This window comes from Pelophylax lessonae, assembly GCF_965119305.1.
Source record: "Pelophylax lessonae genome assembly, chromosome: 1".
In the NCBI taxonomy this organism is placed as follows: Eukaryota; Metazoa; Chordata; class Amphibia; order Anura; family Ranidae; genus Pelophylax; species Pelophylax lessonae.
The window spans coordinates 623,123,842-623,144,966 of NC_138768.1; the positions used below are offsets into that span (position 1 = coordinate 623,123,842).

Sequence of the window (21,125 nt, forward strand, 5' to 3'; positions counted from 1 at the left end):
CCAAGTAACTATAGACCTCTTAGTTTAACTTCTATAGTCGGGAAGATACTGGAGAGTTTAATAAAAGTCCACATAGATGAGTTCTTGCCGGAAAAAAAATATTTTAAGCAACAGACAGCATGGATTCATGAGAGACAGAAGTTGTCAAACAAACCTGATTTCTTTTTATGAGGAGGTAAGTAAAACCTTGGACAGAGGGGTGGCTGTGGACGTAGTATACTTGGATTTTGCAAAAGCGTTTGACTCAACACATGACAAATGTGTAAGGTAAAGTCTACTGGCTTGGAAAGATCGGTTTGTAAATGGATAGAAAATTGGCTAAAAGATAGAAATCAGAGAGTAGTGGTTAATGATTCTTACTCTGAAAGGTCTAAAGTTATCAGTGGTGTACCCCAAGGTTCAGTGTTGGGACCCTTACTTTTTAATATCTTTATAAATGATATAGGGTCTGGGATTAAAAGTACCATTTCAGTCTTTGCAGATGACACCAAGCTTTGCAGTGGAATAACTTCTTCACAGGATGTCTCCAGCTTACAAGCTGACCTCAATGCACTGTTTCATTGGGCAACTATGTGGCAAATGAGGTTTCATTTAAATGTAAAGTTATGCACTTGGGGGCTAAGAATATGCATGCATCATACATACTGGGGGGGGGGGGGGTACAACTGGGGGAATCCATAGCGGAGAAGGATCTGGGTGTTCTGGTAGATCCTAAGCTTAATAATAGCATGCAATGACAAGCTGCGGTTTCCAAAGCAAGCAAAGTCCTTTCTTGTATTAAGAGAGGCATGGACTCCAGAGAGAGAGATATCATTTTGCCCCTGTACAAATCATTAGTAAGACCTCATCTGGAATATGCAGTTCAGTTTTGGGCACCAGTTCTCAAAAAAGATATGGGGGGAACTGGAGAAAGTGCAGAGAAGAGCAACCAAACTGATAAGAGGTATGGAGGAGCTCAGCTATGAGAAAAGATTAGGGAAACTGAATTTATTCTCTCTTGAGAAGAGGAGATTAAGAGGGGATATGATCAACATGTATAAATACATAAGGGGTCCATATAGTGAACTTGGTATGGAGTTATTCACTTCAAGGTCATCACAGAGGACAAGAGGGGAACTATTTACGTCTAAAGGAAAAGAGATTCTGTCTCCAAATACAGGAAGGTTTTTTCACAGTAAGAGCTGTGAAAATGTGGAATAGATTCCCTTCAGTTGGTTCTGGCCAGCTCAGTAGATTGCTTTAAAAAAGGCCTGGATTCTTTCCTAGGTATACATAATATAACTGGGTACTAATATTTATAGGTAAAGTTGATCCAGGTCATATCCGATTGCCTCTCGGGGGATCAGGAAGGAATTTCTTTCCCCTGCTGTAGCAAATTGGATTATAGTTTGCTGGGGTTTTTCGCCCACCTCTGGATCAACTGTGGGTATAGGATTGTGTAAATGGGATTGTATAGTTGTGTTTTCTTTTTTTGTTTTTTATTGGTTGAGCTAGATGGACTTGGGTCTTTTTTCAACCTAACTATGTAACTCTGAAGTAAAATATTGTTAGTATTCTGTGTCACAAACTAGCGCTAAAGGTGACTGTTGATAAATTGGCACTTAGTTTGTTGTAAAATGGCACTAAAGCAAAATTTTGAGTATCAAATAAACATGTTTTGCAGGGTGGGGGAATCCAGTTCTGATCATTCTAACTGGTTTCCCCTCTTGAAACTGATCTGCTCAATGTCGCCTAATCTATCCGAAATCATCACAAAAATTATCATTTTTTATATTCCAGTAAGAAAGCAATTTTATATCACTTAGCAGCATGGCATCCATCTCCTTTTAAAATCATTGGATTTTTACCAGACTAAATTAGGTAAGTGAGGTATGTGTCAAGACATTGTCATGATGATAATGTGTAATTTTACCTTTGGTTTGCATTTACCATGCCTAGGAAAATGCAAACTGAAGGTAAACTTTTTGCAATTCAGTTACTATTTTATAACTATTGTACATAAAAAAAGGTAGAAGAAAGCACACAGAACTTAACAATCTGTCTTCAGGGGGTAATTAATGGGTTAAGCAAAAATCAATTGTGTTTATTGTGTTTTTTTTTTGTATTTTTTATTAAAGCAGTTTTAACAGTAAGTTATAAGGACCCACACTTGTACCCAGCCTGTACCCCCATTTCCATCTTGATGTAGGAGGGAGATTCAAATCACCGCTGCATCTCCCAATCTCATCTGCAGGAGTAACAGCAGCTATATTCTCCTCCAGCTCCGCCACTAGCCATGGCGTATCGGCTGAAAGAGAACTATTCCCTGCCAGCCTAATGTGCACCAGTACAAACTGAGCACATGTGAGGTGCCATTTTTGGTTTTATAAAATAAATTTTACTGTTTTTTTATTGCACAAGATCCATGTATTTTTTTTGCCGTTAACTATGTTATACCTAAAACTTACAACTAACAGCTGTACAACATTACTTCAATTTTCTAACAATTGAATGAAGCAATCCTACGTTTTTTTAAAACTATGAATGCTACCATACCCAAACATCTCTCTAGATGTCAGTATACAACCGAGAGATTCAGCAGTATACAGCAAGGCAAGACCAAATTCTGAGGCATGTCAAATTGATAAGTGTTTTTTCTTCATAAATCTAATCAAAATAGATAAACCAATAAATAAGGCATTGGGGTTGATTTACTAAAACTAAAGAGTGCACAATCTGATGCAGCTGTGCGTGTTAGCCAATCAGCTTGTTCAGTTAAGCTTTTGCCAATAAATTAAAGCTGGAAGCTGATTGGTTTACATGCAGAGCTGCACCCGATTTTGCACGCTCCAGTTTTAGTAACCCCATTTTGTTAGTTAGAAAAATTGATAGATCTGTACAAAAGCTGCTATAATCGTAAACATGGGAAAATGTGTTAATCTTCAGATCTATTAAGGCCAATAAACTTATTTTTCTGTAATTGCCTGATTTAGAATATTGCCTAGCAACTACACCATTTTATCACAGAAATTCAGATGCTCAGTTAGTGTTACATTATACGTCAATATATACTATAAACTTAGCCATGTTTTCCAATAAATCCTAAAGTGGATGCTTCTATATTCTGTTTCTGTACTTTCCGTGTAGGTGAAATCTAGTATTGTGGTCGCAGGCAGCGAGGATTCAAACCACATAGTCAAACACTGCTCCGGTAAAAAACTTAGAGGGCTTATCTTTTTTCCATGCTTGCATATTTCAGCAGCAAGAAGGATAAGTGAACTCTCTCACTTATGTACATCTTTGTCTTTGTGTAGAGCAAGGCGTTTATCACCAGCTATAGCTCATCAGACCATGGCTGTAGTAAGATAACACAAGGGGTGACCTCTTAGTACAGAGACTAGATCCCACATCACTAGGTCTAATTAAAACACAACACGCCTCACTTCTGTCTGGACCTGCTGCTGCCGATAGTTGCCAAGCAATCTATGTATTTATTTTTTCACTTATCTGCTTTAATGGTGACAGACAATTGGCTTCAGTACCTGCTTGGCATTTTGATGTATTTTCAGACTTGTCATCAAACACATAAAAAGGTCAGGTGGCTTCCCAAATAGTCTTGACAGCTTAAAAAAATCATTACTCTTGGTATTTTTATTACTTAAATTTGTTCTTTTCTGTTCAAATGATAATGCATAAGTAACATACTCTATATTCCCTAAAGGAGACATCTGATGGATGTTCCTGGCAAAAGTGCACAACTTTAGACTTGGGGAGAACATATCATTAGAGTGGATTGTACAAGAGCTCACTAGGACTCAGGGGCCCATTCATACCAGAGGTCAGGCGGGTGGAAGACCCCATTCTGCTGCTACGTAGACCTGGACACTCCTCGTTTCTGGAGTGGATGGGAACCAGAAGACATCCTTCATAATGCCCTAGTGGTGCATCTCTTTTGTTATATTGAGGTTTCAGGAAGCCAACACTTCTTTCAACCCCCTACGTGACTGGCGACAGAGACATGCAGAATTCTTCTATTATTACTTCCTGACAGAACTTGGACTGGAAAGTGGTGTTCACTGTCTGACATTAGATGAACAGTTCAGGGTTTTGTTGAGGCTACTCTTCATCTGTAGCTATCTGTCTGCACTGTGTTCCTAATTGGGCAATGGTTGACTGGGGCCCAAAAACTGTTATCGCATATTATGCACATATTTTGTTATTCAGTCCAGCAGGGTAATTCAACATTATATTTTTGGCCCACTGGAGGGGAGGTTGAATAGAAGAATACTAATACTGAAATTATATTCAAACTCCAAGCATACACGGTACTGATGGTATCTAGTTCAGCAGCATTCAGACCATAACATATACAAAAAACATAAGACTTAGTCCCAGGTTTTTAAATAAAAATAATAAACATATTGTTCTTACCTGCTCTATGCAGTTGGTTTTGCACAGAGCAGCCTGGATCCTGCTCTTCTCAGGTCCCTCTTCTGCTCTCCTGGCCCCCCCCTCCTGGTGAGTGCCCCCACAGCAAGCAGCTTGCTATGGGGGCACCCGAGCCGGATAGAAATCCAAAATTTGAGCCCGCACTCGAGGTATATGTTGAAATCAAAAGATATCCTTTATTCTTCATAAATGAAATAGACAGACAGTGTGCATACAGACATGCCAGGTTGACACGCGTATGTTTTTTTTCTCTCTCTCCTTTTTTCTCCTCTCTATCCCTCTCTTTGTTTCTCTCTCCCCCGTTTTTTTTCTTCTCTCTTTCTCTCTCCCTTTTTATTTCTGTCCAGTTCTCTCTCTCTCGTTTTCCCCATCTCTCATTTTTTGCTCAGGTGTGTTTGTTATATGCGAGTTGGGTAGCACTCAGAGTAACTGACAGTGCACCAAAAAGCCCACCAAAAACCCATATACTGTGGCTTACTGCAACACAAAAGTGTAAAGCCAACTCAAAGCGGACCGTCTCGTAAGATGCACAATCTGTTTATAGTGCCTGGACCCCCTCTGTGTGTAAAAATCACCTGCTGGTAATATGTCCAAAACGCATTCTTATTTTATTGTGCAATTCCAAATTTCTTTTAACTTTTACCTATAAGTCCTTTATATAATGGTGCAGCATGTGTCACTTGCTTTCATGGTGCACATAGGTTGGCATCATGAAAATCTGCAGGAGGGCGGGAGGCATGCAATGTTCAGAAGGGTATGGATGTGAAGGAGCACAAGGTCTCTAACATCCACCAGCTCCGTGATGTCGTCATGGAGGAGTGGAAGAGGACTCCAGTGGCAGCCTGTGAAGCTCTGGTGAACTCCATGCCCAAGAGGGTTAAGGCAGTGCTGGAAAATAATGGCGGCCACACAAAATATTGACACTTTGGGCCCAATTTGAACATTTGCATTTAGAAATGTACTCACTTTTGTTTCCAGCGGTTTAGACATTAATGGCTGTGTGTTGAGTTGTTTTGAGGGGACAGCAAATGTTATATAAGCTGTACCCTCACTACTTTACATTGTAGCAAAGTGTCATTTATTAGGTGTTGTCACATGAAAAGATATAATAAAATATTTACAAAAATGTGAGGGGTGTACTCACTTTTGTGAGATACTGTAGTTACATTGGTCCAACCTAGAGCAGTGTATCTGTAAACATATACATACCTGCAATCCATCTTTCATTTTTGACAAAGTTCCACACAGTTATAATAACTTACGTGCAGTGATCAGTTGTCAAACGCTCAGCCACTGTATCATAAAACAGACTTTATTTGTAGAAAAGCTGCTCTACAAGCACCTGGTTTCTCTACTCTACAATATTCTAAGACATAATATTTTCCATGTGTTTGCTGAAGATGAAATAGGGATAGAGATGAGCTAAATACTTGATTTTCCTACATCCACATTTAACAGTAATCAGCATTGTGGTCTAATAGCTAGTGGTATCAGGTTGGATAGTCAGAGAGGAATGTTTGAGCCAATAATGAAAGAGAACTTGATTACCAAAGCAAGGCCAGGCAGAGAAAACTGTAGACCCTGTGTGTGCATTAATATGATCTCTGGGATAATAACCAGTACACGATACTCACAAATTCATCAGCGAAGACTTGTCATATTACTGAATGTGAACACTGTGTTCAAATACTTATAGAGTAAATTGTTGATGCTATGCATGACAGAGGTGAAAAGAGTCACCCGATGATCAACATAGGGTTGAGTCAGGTTCTTTTGAAATGTTGTAATCATATTCTTATAAGATGATCTATCTCACGTAAATGTGCTGTACATAGTGTACTGTCTATACTATAAAGCATGCAATGCAGAGAAGTATGAGCACATGGTGATTATTTTGATTAAAAGCAGGTGTCTTTACAATATACATCATACATACCTTTGAGGTCTACCAGTAATGCAAATCCCCCGAACTGAGGTCTACCAGTAATGCAAATACCCTGAACTGAGGTCTACCAGTAATGCAAATACCCCGAACTGAGGTCTACCAGTAATGTAAATAGCCCTTACTCCTGGGTTCCAATAAATTTAAAAGGTGTATTTTCAGCAAACACATGATTTAACAGATAGACCATAGTGGTCAGCGTTGAACTGGAACCTTACAGTTCAGGGGCCCCCGGAATGACAGTGATTAGTCAAAAAAAGTGCACAGCATGCTATCTTTATGTATGACTTGTTTGTTGAGTTTTTTACTTGCACTCTTTTTAACACAATACATGAGGGAGGCATGGGATGTCTAAGCAGTTTTAATGCTTACTGCCTGTACCCCAACCTTTTCTCTCCTTATTACTATTCCTAAGTATTTTTTTTTCTATTTCTTTAACGGTTATGCTTGCCCCTGGAGTTAAAATCTAAAACCAAAAGGTGTCAGAGTTAAAAAAAAAAATTAAATAAATGAATCAACCTACAAAAGGAAATGTATGTGCCACTATTAGAATAATGGAATACATACAGTATTTGTTGTGATTATGTAGTACACCCCTAGGCATATATATATTATATACTTGAACAAACTCTACAAACAGGTCAAATTTCTGAGTACACATTGCACCTGCACTTCATAAAACAAAAGGGTCAGCATATTTAATCTTTTTTATGGGGGAGTTAAAAGCCATTATCTTTGCAACAAACTTTCCCTAAGCTGTCTGGTGATCCTGTATTTTCTCCAGGTTTACAGTATGTTCTGTTGCTAAAACAGACACAGAAAAGGATGAATCATGGCAAGCGTCACTGTTGTACTTAATAGGAAAAATCAGATAAACAGAAGTGTACAGTCCAGGACAGCAGGCACTATACCATTGCCTCACCTGACATCTTATAGAAACAGTGACTCCACTCATGACATTAAGCAGGACCATTATAAATACATTCAAAGATATGGACTAGATCTAGCCAGTAATGTCTGAACTTCAAGCAAAAACCTTGTGTAGGATACCCTCTCAGAGGAATCATAAGTACCCTGAGACAGTAGATGCTAGTGTTCCAAAAGCTGACAGGTCCAGCTGACCACTGAGCCACCGGGACAATATTATATAACAGTGGTCTCCAAACTGCATCTCGCGGGCGAAATGTGGCCCTTTGCTTTCCTTTATCTGGCCCTTGGGGCACTGTTCTTCCCACTGATACGAAGTATTATTCCTACCACTGACACCATTAATGATGCACAATTGCTCCCACTGATACGGTTGATGAAGCACCAATCCTTTCACTGACTCCAGCAGTGGGACACTATTCCTCCAACTGACACCAACGATAAGGCACTATTTTCCCACTGATAAAAAAGATTGGGTACTATTCTTCCCACTGACACCAATGATGGGACACTATTGCTTCTACTGATACCAATGATGGGGCACTATTCCTTTGCCTACTGGGCACAGGTTTTATGTAATTTTTTAATCCCCATGACCAAGTTTTAGACATAGTCTATTCCCACTAAAGCTGGGGCATTTTCTACTCCCATTGGCCACAGTCTGGCCCCCGAAGGACAGTAAACTGGCCCTTTGTTAAGAAAGTTTTGGCAACCCCCGTAATATAAGGTCTTGTTAGCTTTGATGGAAGAAATAGCCATCTAATGGGTTGTAAATATTGTTCTGATGACACACTGTCATGCCTTGTTAGGGTAGAAATCAGCTGAAATCTGCATCCCATGCATGCAATGTAGGTTATGGCCTCTCCCGTGTGTATATATGCATCTTGTCTATAATTGATCATGCTATTACTTTAGCTACGTGCAGAGTAGTTTTCATGCTCACATTGTTCATTAAGGTGCTGAAACTAATTTTACCCTTTGTAAACCCAAAGGTACCGTAGGTATAAGATAACCATAACCATCACCCATCCGTTATGTTCATGGATAGCAAATGACACCCCTGACAGGCTGGGTTGAATTTGTTATGGTTGATTGCTACTGTTTTCCCCAACATAAGGCTGCCACCATAACTGTCTCTACTGTCTAACACTGCATCAACATGTACACCTGGGCAATATGAGCATGCTAGATTTTTGGTGTATTTTATGTCAAGCACAAACACTTTTGTTGTTGCTATGTACAGTATCTCACAAAAGTGAGTACACCCCTCAACATTTTTTAAATATTTTATTATATCTTTTCATGTGACAACACTGAAGAAATTACGCTTTGATACAATGTGAAGTAGTGAGTGTACAGCTTGTATAACAGTGTAAATTTGCTGTCCCCTCAAAATAACTCAACACACAGCCATTAATGTCTAAAACGCTGCCAACAAAAGTGAGTAAATCCATATATGAAAATGTCCAACTTGGTCCCAATTAGCCATTTTCCCTCTCTGGTGTCATGTGACTCGTTAGTGTTACAAGGTCTCAGGTGTGAATGGGGACCATGTGTGTTAAATTTGGTGTTATCGGTCTCACTCTCTCATACTGGTCACTGGAAGTTCAACATGGCACCTCATGGCAAAGAACTCTATGAGGATCTGAAAAAAAGAATTGTTGCTCTACATAAAGATGGCCTAGGCTATAAGACGATTGCCAAGACCCTGAAACTGAGCTGCAGCATGGTGGCCAAGACCATCCAGCAGTTTAACAGGACAGGTTCCATTTAGAACACGCCTCGCCATGGTCGACAAAAGAAGTTGAGTGCACGTGCTCAGCGTCATATCCAGAGGTTGTCTTTAGGAAATAGACGTATGAATGCTGCCATCATTGCTGCAGAGGTTGAAGGGGTAGGGGGTCAGCCTGTCCATGCTCAGACCATACTCCGCACACTGTATCAAGTTGGTCTTCATGTCTGCCGTCCCAAAAGGAAGCCTCTTTTAAAGATGATGCACAAGAAAGTCCACAAACAGTTTGCTGAAGACAAGCAGACTAAGGACATGGATACCTGGAACCATGTCCTGTGGACTGATGAGACCAAGATAAACTTATTTGGTTCAGATGGTGTCAAGCGTGTGTGGTGGCAACCAGGTGAGGAGTGCAAAGACAAGTGTGTCTTGCCTACAGTCAAGCATGGTGGTGGGAATGTCATGGTCTGGGGTTGCATGAGTGCTGCCGACACTGGGGAGCCACAGTTCATTGAGGGAACCATGAATGCCAACATATACTGTGTCATACTTAAACAGAGCATCATCCCCTCCCTTCAGAGACTGGGCCGCAGGGCAGTATTTCAACATGATAATGACCCCAAACACAGCTCCAAGACAACCAATGCTTTACTAAAGAAGCTGAGGGTAAAGGTGATGGACTGGCCAGGCATGTCTCCAGACCTAAACCCTATTGAGCATCTGAGGGGCATCCTCAAATGGAAGGTGGAGGAGTGCAAGGTCTCTACATCCACCAGCCCTGTAATGTCATCATGAAGGAGTGGAAGAGGACTCCAGTGGCAACCTGTGAAGCTCTGGTGAACTCCATGCCCAAGAGGGTTAAGGCAGTACTGGAAAATAATGATGGCCACACAAAATATTGACACTTTGGGCCCAATTTGGACATTTCCACTTAGGGGTGTACTCACTTTTGTTGCCAGCGGTTTAGACATTAGTGGCTGTGTGTTGAGTTATTTTGAGGGGACAGCAAATTTACACTGTTATACAAGCTGTACACTCACTACTTTACATTGTAGGAAAGTGTAATTTATTCAGTGTTGTCACATGAAAAGGTATAATTAAAGCGGAGTTCCACCCTAGTTGTACATTTTTTTAATAAAAATACCCCCGGGACAGTCAGGGCTAGCACATTCCACAATGGCTAGCCTCTGATCTGTCCCGGGTTGCACTTACCTTTCAGGAGAAATACTTACCTTGAAATTGTCTTCTCCAGCGCTGCCATCTCGGGTGTGGGCAGCTTGAAGCCAGCGCGATCCTCTTCCGCGTCCTCTTCGGTCCTCTTCCTCCTTCTTCGGTCCCACGATGCACTGCACCGGCCCCGACGTCACTTCCGGGTCGCGCGCGTCATCCCTCCACAGCTTCTGGGCATGCCCAGAAGCTGTTTAGAAGGGAATGACGCGCGCGCCCCGGAACTGACGTCGGGGCCGGTGCAGGCGCAATGATTCCTGGGAGCGATGACGTTCAGCTCCCAGGAATCATTGCAAAAGCCAGGAAGTGACGAATCGCCGTGGCCGCCGAGGGGAGGAAGAAGGAAGTAAGGTGAGTATATTTTCTCTAAAAGGTAAGTGAAAAAAAAAAAAAAATTGCGATTATCCATTTGTTTTTCAGGTGACCGGGAGCGAGAAGATGGAGGTAAGTATAAATTTCGGGTGGAACTCCGCTTTAACTATTTACAAAAATGTGAGGGGTGTACTCACTCTTATCAGATACTGTATATTATGGTGTTGGCATTTTTTGATGAAAGAAATGTATAGCCCAAATAAAACATTGTTAGATTTCAGGCTATTGGATATGCATGTTTAATAATGAGGATAAAGGTTTAGGTTTAGGGTTAGGATTGGGGGTCAAGGCTAGCTTTAAGAGCTTGTTTACACCAGATGCTTTTAGGTGCCTTTTTAAAAAAACATTCTAAACAGTTGCACAGTAAAATCAAAGTTTTCCAATCATTCCTAGCATTTGATTTTTTAAGTAAAAAACAGAGAAGAAATGCACTAAAACGCATAACAAACAAATTAAAAATGTGTGTAAACATGCATTTGGAAATGCACACTGAACACAGGGATTGTTGTGTGAACTGGTTCTAAGGGTCAGGCTAAGCATTGTGGTAAGGGTTAAAGTAAAACTAAACCCCAAACATTTTAGGTAATAAGGGAGGTTTATAACCCGTCAGTTTTTTTTTTACCTCTGTGTCCTGTTGGGTAGATTTCTCTTCACATTCTGTCCCATAGCACCAACAGGAAGTCATAGGAAATCCCCAGTTGTTACCAGGGTCACCAGAAGTAGTGTTCGCATTGGAAGATTTGCCCTTTATTTCTATTCTGGTGACAATTCAAAATTTGTGATTTTCTTTCACTTTCCCTCTTGGTGATATCAGTCATCAGAGCAAATCTCCCCAACAAGAACACAGCAATAAAAACCTGCAGACAGGTGTTAAATTCATTTTCCACTCTATCTAAATATAAAAAAGTATTGCCTTCAGTTATACTTTATGGATTAAAGGATAGATTTAGGAATTTCTTTGACAGACAAAAGAGTAAGGTTTAGGGGTTAAAAATTCACTTGGTTTCACGGTTATCACAATTAGTGATAACATCAGCAGCCACCATATTGGTTGATTTTAGCCACAGAGTTAGGTTAGGCAGACCATGGTAAAATTTTAGTTTAGGTGGTAAAAATGTACAGTATTTATATTTCTGATTTAGTAAGTGTGCTAAGCTCTTTACCATATTGTTTTTTAAAACAAAGGTGCAGTTGACCTATATGCCCAGCATTTAGTAAATTAGGCGATGGCATTAAAAAAAACATCTAAAAAAAGATGGAATTGATAAATTTATGAGCAGGTTCTTTTTTTTAGCAGTAGATGGAGTGTAGAGGGATTAGAACACCTGTCAGCTTTTATTACTGTCTGTGCCTCCGTCAGGGACATTCACCAACTCTAATAGTCCTGTTTTACCGTTATCATCCAAAAAAAAGGGGTTTTCACCAGAACAGGGAGATAATCTTCTAAGGGGGAAAGTAGTTCTGGTGACTCTCGTGACAACCAAGATTTCCCTTACTTTGGAAGGATTTCCTCTCACTTCCTGTTTTAGCTATAGGAGAGGAAGTATAGGAAAAATCATCCCAATAAGACACAGATGACAAAAAAGCTGACAGGAGTTATAATCCTCCCTTGCGCTATCCAAAATTAAAAAAAATAAAACATAAAATTTTACCTTTAGTTCTACTTTAAACTGTTTTCATATTTTTGTTTTAATTGTGTATCTAGATATTTGCCAATCTTATAAAACAAATCATTGTAGTGTTACCTTTCTAGCAACATACGTTGTACATGTAATGTATAAACCAAACACCAACACCTGCCTTGTTACTTAGTTCTCTTCCTTTAAAAGAAAAATATATTTGAATTTATAACTAAAGGTGACAATTAAAGCATTGCATTGGCAAAAATGTTTTTTGGTTTTGGAAAGCATGGACAGGGATTAGAACACCTGTCGGTTTTTATTGCTGTCTGTACCCCCATTAGGGAGTATCACCCTCTCGATGTGTCCTGTTATCATCAAAAGTGAAAGTAAAAGAACATTTCCCAGAACAGTAATAGAGGGGAATTCTTCCAATGGGGACACTAACCTATCTAGCCCTGTAAAGAAGAAATCAGTATACATACCTTTTTGAAGCCGATCCGATCCGGTCTCCAGTGGCGGAAGCTCTGCAGAGGACACAGCCAAAAACGGCTGTGAAATGAATGGGGAGTGATGTCACCCATAAACCTTCTATGGGGCTTCCGTTGTCGGATGTGTCCTTTGCACCCGCCTCCACAGCGAACCTGCGGCTGAGAGCTCAGCGTGGGATCGGGTCGATCCAGTTTCAAAAAACGTATGTATACCAGAGATGTATAGTAACTAAGTAGAACTACTTCACTACTGTACTTAAGTACCGAAAGGCAGTATCTGTACTTTCCTAGAGTAGAATTTTTTTCTCCTACTTCCACTTTTACTTCACTACATTTTTTCAATGATTTCAATACTTCTACTCCGATATTTTTTTTTTGTGCTGCATAGTTACTTGTTACTATTATAAAAATTACCACTGCCAGAACAGTAGATGGCAGGTTTCATGAAGCTCAAAACGTGTATTATCAGCGCATACAAAAATAAAAGCTACTGTATGTATAAATAAAAGCTGCATTTGAAATAATAAAAAACAATATGATGTTCAAACTTTTGACTTCTTTCTTTAATAACTACATAACACAGTACTTGTACTTTTACTTTCAGTACTTGAGTAGCAATTTTTTTTTCAAAACTACTGGTACTTTTACTTTCAGTACTTGAGTAGCAAATTTTTTTTCAAAACTACTGGTACTTTTACTTTCTGTACTTGAGTAGCAAAACTTTTAAAAAAAACTACTTGCAATACTTAAGTACAAAAAATGTTGAATACTTTAGTACTTCTACTCAAGTCACTTTTTGATCGAGCACTTGTACTTTTACTCAAGTATGGGTTTCGAGTACTTTATACAACTCTGATGTATACTGAATTGTACAGAGAAGTAGTGTTAGATTGTGGATTTCTATGGATACAGACTTGTTCTTTAACCTCCCTGGCGGTATGATTCTGTCAGGAATTCTGTTCCAAAAGCGGTACAATTCTTTTCATGGAAATTTGGCGTTATGTATTATAGGCCTACAATTCTTAGTAATTACTGACTTAAACCTGACCAAAACAAGTCTCTAGTAGACATCCCAGATGTGATAAATTTGAAACACAAACAAGTGAATTATAATCGAATCAATAATATTATTTTATTATTTAATATATAATATATATAATAAAATTATATTATTGATTAGATTATAATTCATGCGCTATATATTATATATATATATGTGTGTGTGTGTATATATATATATATATATATATATATATATAACGCATGAATTATAATCGAATCAATAATATAATTTTATATATATATATATGTGTGTGTGTGTGTATATAGGTATATATATATATATATATATATATATATGCATATATATATATATATATATATATATATATATATATGCATATATATATATATATATATATATATATGCATATATATGCATATATATATATATATATATATATATATATATATATATGCATATATATAATATAAAATGTGTTATGTGTTTTGTGCAACGTTTTTTTTTTTTTTTAATTTCCCTCCCTAGTTCCGCTCCCATGCAGCATTGCTGCTGCAGGGAACGGAACTAGGAAGTCCTCCTACCGACAGACGAGCGGCGGAGATCTCGCTGGCGGTCACAGCAATGAGAGCTCATCGCTGGATCGCCAGGATAAGGTAAGAGAAGCTCCGCTGCGCTGTCTGCACGCTCTGCCCATTGACCCCGAGCGTGGCTCGGGGATACCGCTAATAGCAGAAAATTCCTACCCCGAGTCACGCTCGGGTTTACCGCTAAGGCGGTTAATGACTTGTTAAAGGTAAAATGAGAAGTCATCTCTTGTCTGCAGGCAATGATACCCTTTGTGGTAAATCGCTGAAGTGCTCCTCAGATATGGAAACTTTATTGCATGAAAAAAAAGGATGGTTCTGCAAACATTTATACCATACATGCTCCATAACAAGCAATCAGCTATTTACTATTGCTTTAAATAATCATTAACTGGATTCCCCTGAGATACTATGATTTATTGCATCATTATTTCTACATCACCATTATTATCTTACACAAATTAGTGATTCAATAACATTGATTTGATGCCAACCAAACCCCAAAATTATAGACAAAGTTAATGACCATTCAGTCATTTAAACCTACTTCTCTGCAGGTTTTAGTACATATGTTCTTAGAATGGCTGTCTATCATGAACTATTCTGGATCACATTAAATGTTGATCAAGAGCTGTAAGGATACAGCTTACTATATATTTTTTAAAGCTCTTCAGCTGGTATATAAATTGCACTGAAGGGGAGTTCAGTGTTTTATATTAGGCAATAAGAAGTTCCTTTCTAGTACTCCTACAAACAAGATAACATTTCACATTACTGTATGATGAGGTCATAGAGCTCTAGCTTTAATCAATAATTTGAGCTTGGCTGGCAAATCATTCCCTTACCTCATTTGGGGGAACCACAGCTAGAGGCTTGATGACAGCAGCAAGAGGAACCTGAGCTTGTTTAGCCATATCGGAGGAAGTAGGAAAGCAGTATGTTGTGCACCTAATGTACCGTGGGCTGGCATTCCCTAAAACATATAAAATATTTTAGTGTGAACAATGGATATCTGACTTTCTCAATTCGGTTTACACACAGAACTAATATAGATACTTTTGAGTTGATTTACACCCATGCATGCATTTTTTGCATTGACGTGCATTGCACTTAACCACTTTAATATTTCACCCCTCTCCTGCCTAGGCCAATTTTCAGTTTTCAGAGCTATCACACTTTGAATGACAATTGCGTGGTCTATCAACACTGTACTCATATGAAAATTGTATCATTATTTTGAGACTTATAGAACTTTCTTTCAGTGGTATTTAATTACCATTGGGGCTTTTTTTTTTTTTTTTTTGCTGGGCAAATGAAAAAAAAAATTTTGATAAAAAAAATAGGATTTTTGTACTTACCGTAAAATCAATTTCTCTGAGTTCATTGACGAACACAGTCTCCATATTCAGAACTATAGGTTATATTGCCCCCTACAGGAGTAGGACACTAGGCAAAAAAAAGTCCAATCTGGTATACATCCCCCTCTCTGCTATAAGCCTTCAGTTAATTAACAAGCAGTGTCAGAAGTATTGAAACTCCATAGAGGGGTGGGTGCTGTGTCTATCAATGAACTCATAGAGATGGATTTCATGGTAAGTATAAAAATTCTATTTTCTCTTTCGTTCAGTAACGGACATAGCGCTCCATATTCAGAACCACAGGGACGACCCCAAGCAGTGCCAAACATGAGGGGTGGGACAACAAAAAAATCCTAAGGCTAAAGACAAGAGCCAATCAGATAACGAGCTAAAAAAAAAAAAAAAAAAAAAAAAACTGTAGCTCAGCCTGAACAATATACCCCCAAAGAGGGAACAGACCCTCTAAACAGCAGCCTGTACAACCTTGCGGCCTGCTCACCCCCAGATCATGGTGCAAAAGTTTAGCCTACTCAGTTAGTGTTTGCAACACCAGGGCAATGGCCTCGGCGCCGAACCAGCAATAGTGAACATATTGCAGGCCTCAGACTTCACCTTTCTGTCAGCCGGATGCTTAAAGGCCAGGGATTCCTCCACCGGAATCATGGTTGCCTTGTTCAACCTGGAGACAGGAGGGTCCACCACTGGTAGGACAGTCCACTTCTTGGGGAGGGACTCTTCAAAGTGGTATCTCACAGCAAAACGTTTAGGAACCACAAAGAGGAAACAAGGAAACAAAGGAAACACCTTTGCCGCGCGAGACGGCTTCTGGGTGCCAAAAAGAACGGCCACCTCCGCAGCGGCTCCAGCTGCATCCTCCACCTCCAAAGTCTCCCGCGCGGATGTAATCAGTGCTGTAACCAGTGCCTTCGGTGCGCAGCAACAGTTGTGGAGGAATCATCCTCACTATGTGATAGATCAGGGAACGTGGCTATAAGCACCACAGGGTGGTCCACATGAGCAGCGGCAGAGCCAGATTCAGGATTTGATGACACAGATGTGGCAGGGGAGGGCAGGGGATGCTTTCTGCTAGCTCGTCGCCCCAAGGCCACCTCCACCCGGGAAAAAAGGACTCCAGGAGGGCTGGGACCCCGAAGGACTTGCTGCCTCCGAGAGGGGGTCAGGTGGGGAAACATGCTCCTGGGACTCCATGAGATAAAGGGGGAATCCACCAGTGAAAAGTGTCTAGCACCGCTAGGGGACTCACCCACCGAAGGCGCTGCCCCCGTATCACCACAGGGGTACCTGAAAGCAGATCACCTCACATCCCCCACCAGAGTAGCACCGGTCTGCACCAGAGATAGCCAGTATCCAAGTGCAGCATCCAGGGGTAAAGGAAACCCAGGAGTCAACACCTGGGGAAAAGGAGGAGCCCCCACAGTCATAATCACCACCCAGAGGCTCCACTGCCATCGCCACTGCTCTTAATGCACGCCGGACCAACCAAAAATGGCCGCCGAACCACACAAACATGGCCACTGGTATAGAGGCACACAGGCCCCAAGGTAATGGCGCCGACCACAGCAAAATGGCGCCCACGAGGCCCTCAGTGACCCAGGAGAGACCCCTGGAGCCCAGGCCAAATTCACAGAAGAGAGGATCCGGGCACAGGACACAAACAACTGTCAGCGCCCACCCCAACCGGGAAGTCCAACCCGGCGGCGGCATAGTCAACCCGCCCCCCCCCCCCCACCAGTACAGTGCTGCACATTAGCCCCATCCACCTGCCAACCCACTGCGTCACCCCGAAGGGGGTGTGTGTGGGGGGGTACAAAGATGGCCCGCAGGGACCACCAAAATAGAGCTCTGGTCTGTGCGCTGTTGTGGCCAGACTTGGGGGACCATTGGATCTAGATATTCAGCCCATCGCCCAGCCCAGCAGTTGATTGTAGATCTCACAGGAAAAAAAAAACAAGAGAAAAATGCCATTTAAAAAGAAAAAAGTGCCAGGACCAGAGATCCCGACAGGGAACGAGGTCCCTACTCCTGACTAGGCAGAAAAAAACTGAAGGCCGATAGCAGAGAGGATGATGTATACCAGCTAGGACTGCCCATAGGCATAGCCAAGCTGTTTTTTCTGCCTAGTGTCCTACTCCTGTAGGGGGCAGTATAACCTATGGTTTTGAATATGGAGCGCTGTATCCTTCAATGAACGAAACATTTTTCTTAATTTCTGCTATAAAATTTCGCAAATAAGTAATTTTTCTTCTTTACTGATGTGCCCTGATGAGGCTGCACTGATGGTGATTGATGAGGTGTCACTGATGAGGCTGAATTAATGGGCACTGATGAGGCGGCAATGATGGGTACTGATAAGCTACAGTGATGGGCACTGATGAGGAGGCACTGATGAGGCTGCACTAATGTTGCTGCATTGATGAGCACTAATTGGCATTGATGGAGCTGCACTGATAATCATGGCCCTGATTATTAGTGTACACCACGTACTCACTGTGCCTCTTAGACTTGCCGGTTATAGGCTCTCCCTTCCCCATACAGAGACAGCGTGTGAGGAAAGTAATGCCGATAACTGGCAAGTCTGTTTACAGTATCTCACAAAAGTGAGTACACCCCTCACATTTTTGTTAATATTTTTTTATATCTTTTCATGTGACAACACTGAAGAAATGACACTTTGCTACAATGTAAAGTAGTGAGTGTACAGCTTGTATAACAGTGTAAATTTGCTGTCCCCTCAAAATAACCCAACACACAGCCATTAATGTCTAAACCACTGGCAACATAAGTGAGTACACCCCTAAGTGAAAATGTCTAAATTGGGCCCAAAGTGTCAATATTTTGTGTGGCCACCATTATTTTCCAGCAATGCCTAACCATCTTGCTCATGGTGTTTATTAGAGCTTCACAGGTTGCCACTGGAGTCCTCTTCCACTCCTCCATGGCGACATCATGGAGCTGGTGAATGTTAGAGACCTTGCTCTCCTCCACCTTGCGTTTGAGGATGCCCCATAGATGTTCAATAGGGTTTAGGTCTGGAGACATGCTTGGCAAGTCCATCACCTTTACCCTCAGCTTCTTTAGCAAGGCAGTGATCGTCTTGGAGGTGTGTTTGGAGTCGTTATGTTGGAATACTGCCCTGCAGACCAGTCTCCAAAGGGAGGGGATCATGCTCTGCTTTAGTATGTCACAGTATATGTTTGCATTCATGGTTCCCTCAATGAACTGTATCTCCCCAGTGCCGGCAGCACTCATCCAGCCCCAGACCATGATACTCCCACCACCATGCTTGACTGTAGGCAAGACACACTTGTCTTTGTACTGCTCACCTGGTTGCCATCACACATGCTTGACACGAATCTGAACCAAATAAGTTTATCTTGGTCTCATCAGACCACAGAACATGGTTCCAGTAATCCATCTCCTTAGTTTGCTTGTCTTCAGCAAACTGTTTGCGGGCTTTCTTGTGCATCAACTTTAGAAGAGGCTTCCTTCTGGGATGACAGCGATGCAGACCAATTTGATGCAGTGTGTGGCGTATGGTCTGAGCACTGACAGGCTGACCCCCCACCCCTTCAACCTCTGCAGCAATGCTGGCAGCACTCATACGTCTATTTCCCAAGGACAACCTCTGGATATGACGCTGAGCACATGCGCTTAACTTCTTTGGTCGACCATGGCGAGGCCTGTTCTGAGTGGAATCTGTCCTGTTAAACCACTGTATGGTCTTGGCCACCGTGCTGCAGCTCAGTTTCAGGTTCTTGGCAATCTTCCTATAGCCTAGGCCATCTTTATGTAGAGCAACAATTCTTTTTTGCAGATCCTCAGAGAGTTCTTTGCCATGAGGTGCTTTGTTGAACTTCCAGTGACCAGTATGAGAGAGTGAGAGCGATAACACCAAATTTACCACAATTGCTCCACATTCACACCTGAGACCTTGTAACACTAACGAGTCACATGACACCGGGAAGGGAAAATGGATAATTGGGCCCAATTTGGCCCAACATTTTTACTTAGGGGTGTACTCCCTTTTGTTGCCAGCGGTTTAGACATTAATGGCTGTGAGTTGAGTGGGACAGCAAATTTACTCTGTTCTACAAGCTGTACACTCACTACTAAACTACTACTACATTGTAGCAAAGTGTAATTTCTTCAGTATTGTCCCATGAAAAGATATAATAAATTTTTTACAAAAATGTGAGGGGTGTATTCACTTTTGTGAGATACTGTACATGTGACCATCTGTGATTGGAAGGGCCACCGTGATTGGTCCTTTACCATGATTTGTGATTAGCTGTGTCCAAAGGACACAACAGTCACAAAGTGCCTGATGCGCTCCCCAGGGGACGCACGGGAGGTGGGCACATGGGAGGACTTCCATGGACTGGAGAGACGCGTTGTAGCCATCTTTTAGCTATAGCACGGACAGAAACAGGTTAAGGCAGTGAATTCACTTTAACAGGGCCCTTAAAGTAGAACTATAGGCAAAACCTTTTAACACTGGAAGGGGTACCTACAATGATCGGCTTTTATTTATTTAACCTTTATCCCAGGAGGAAAAACAGTTTGCTAAAACTGCTTTTAACCACTTGCCGACCAGTCACATTGACTGTACTGCGGCAAAGTGGCTCGTTCCCGTCCAGCGACGTAGACGTACGTCGCTGGACTCCTCCCCTTGTGGGTGGCGCGCGCGCGCTACCGGAGGCTCGCTCCCGCTGTATTCAGTCACAGCGGGAGTCGGGCCAGGGGAGGAGTGGCGGTGATCACCACCGCTCTTCCCCGATCGTCGAGATCCGCTCGCTTGTGTAAACAAAGCGGGCGGATCTCCTAAGTGACAGGCATAGCTGAACCTGCGATCTGTGCCTGTGTCACTCAGTCCCCTCCCTCCCACACATATCAGTAAGCACCAGGCATACATTAACCCCTCCCTCTCCAATAAAATTAACCCCTTCCCTGCCAGTGTCATTTTTACAGTAACAGTGCATATTTATAGCACTGATTACTGTAGTAATGTCACTGGTACCCCCAAAAGTGTCAAAAATGTCAGTAAAGGGTCCGATCTGTCTGCCGCAATGTCGCAGTCCCGCAAAAATAATAATTTCATATAAAAAAATGTGAAAAATATTGTTATTTTTTCAAAATTTACGCTCTTTTTTTGGACGTAAATTTCGTTTGGGTACGGCGTCGCACGACCGCGCAATTGTCAGTTAAAGTCGCACAGTGCCGAATCGCAAAAAGTGGACGTAAGACAGCAAAATCCTCCGGTGGTAAAGTGGTTAAAGTATGTGCTGCAGTTTGGCTTCAATTTGTTAGTGTATCTAAATCTGCCAGTACATCTAATACACCCCTCCTCACAGATTGACAATGCTGGTGTCCAAAGGTGAGTTGTGTCTCACTAATACAGGA

The 21,125-nt window shown here is 41.4% G+C and overlaps 1 protein-coding gene across 3 annotated transcripts in view; it reads right to left on the reverse strand.

Moving 5' to 3' along the window:
* Positions 1 to 21,125, reverse strand: part of SEC24D (SEC24 homolog D, COPII coat complex component) — a 181,486-nt gene that overhangs the window by 85,237 nt on the left and 75,124 nt on the right. For all 3 annotated transcript variants that reach the window (XM_082243002.1, XM_082243001.1, XM_082243000.1), the window contains exon 8: positions 15,192 to 15,319. In XM_082243002.1, the coding sequence (XP_082099128.1) occupies positions 15,192 to 15,319 (128 nt within the window). The remainder of the gene's footprint in view (positions 1 to 15,191; positions 15,320 to 21,125) is intronic.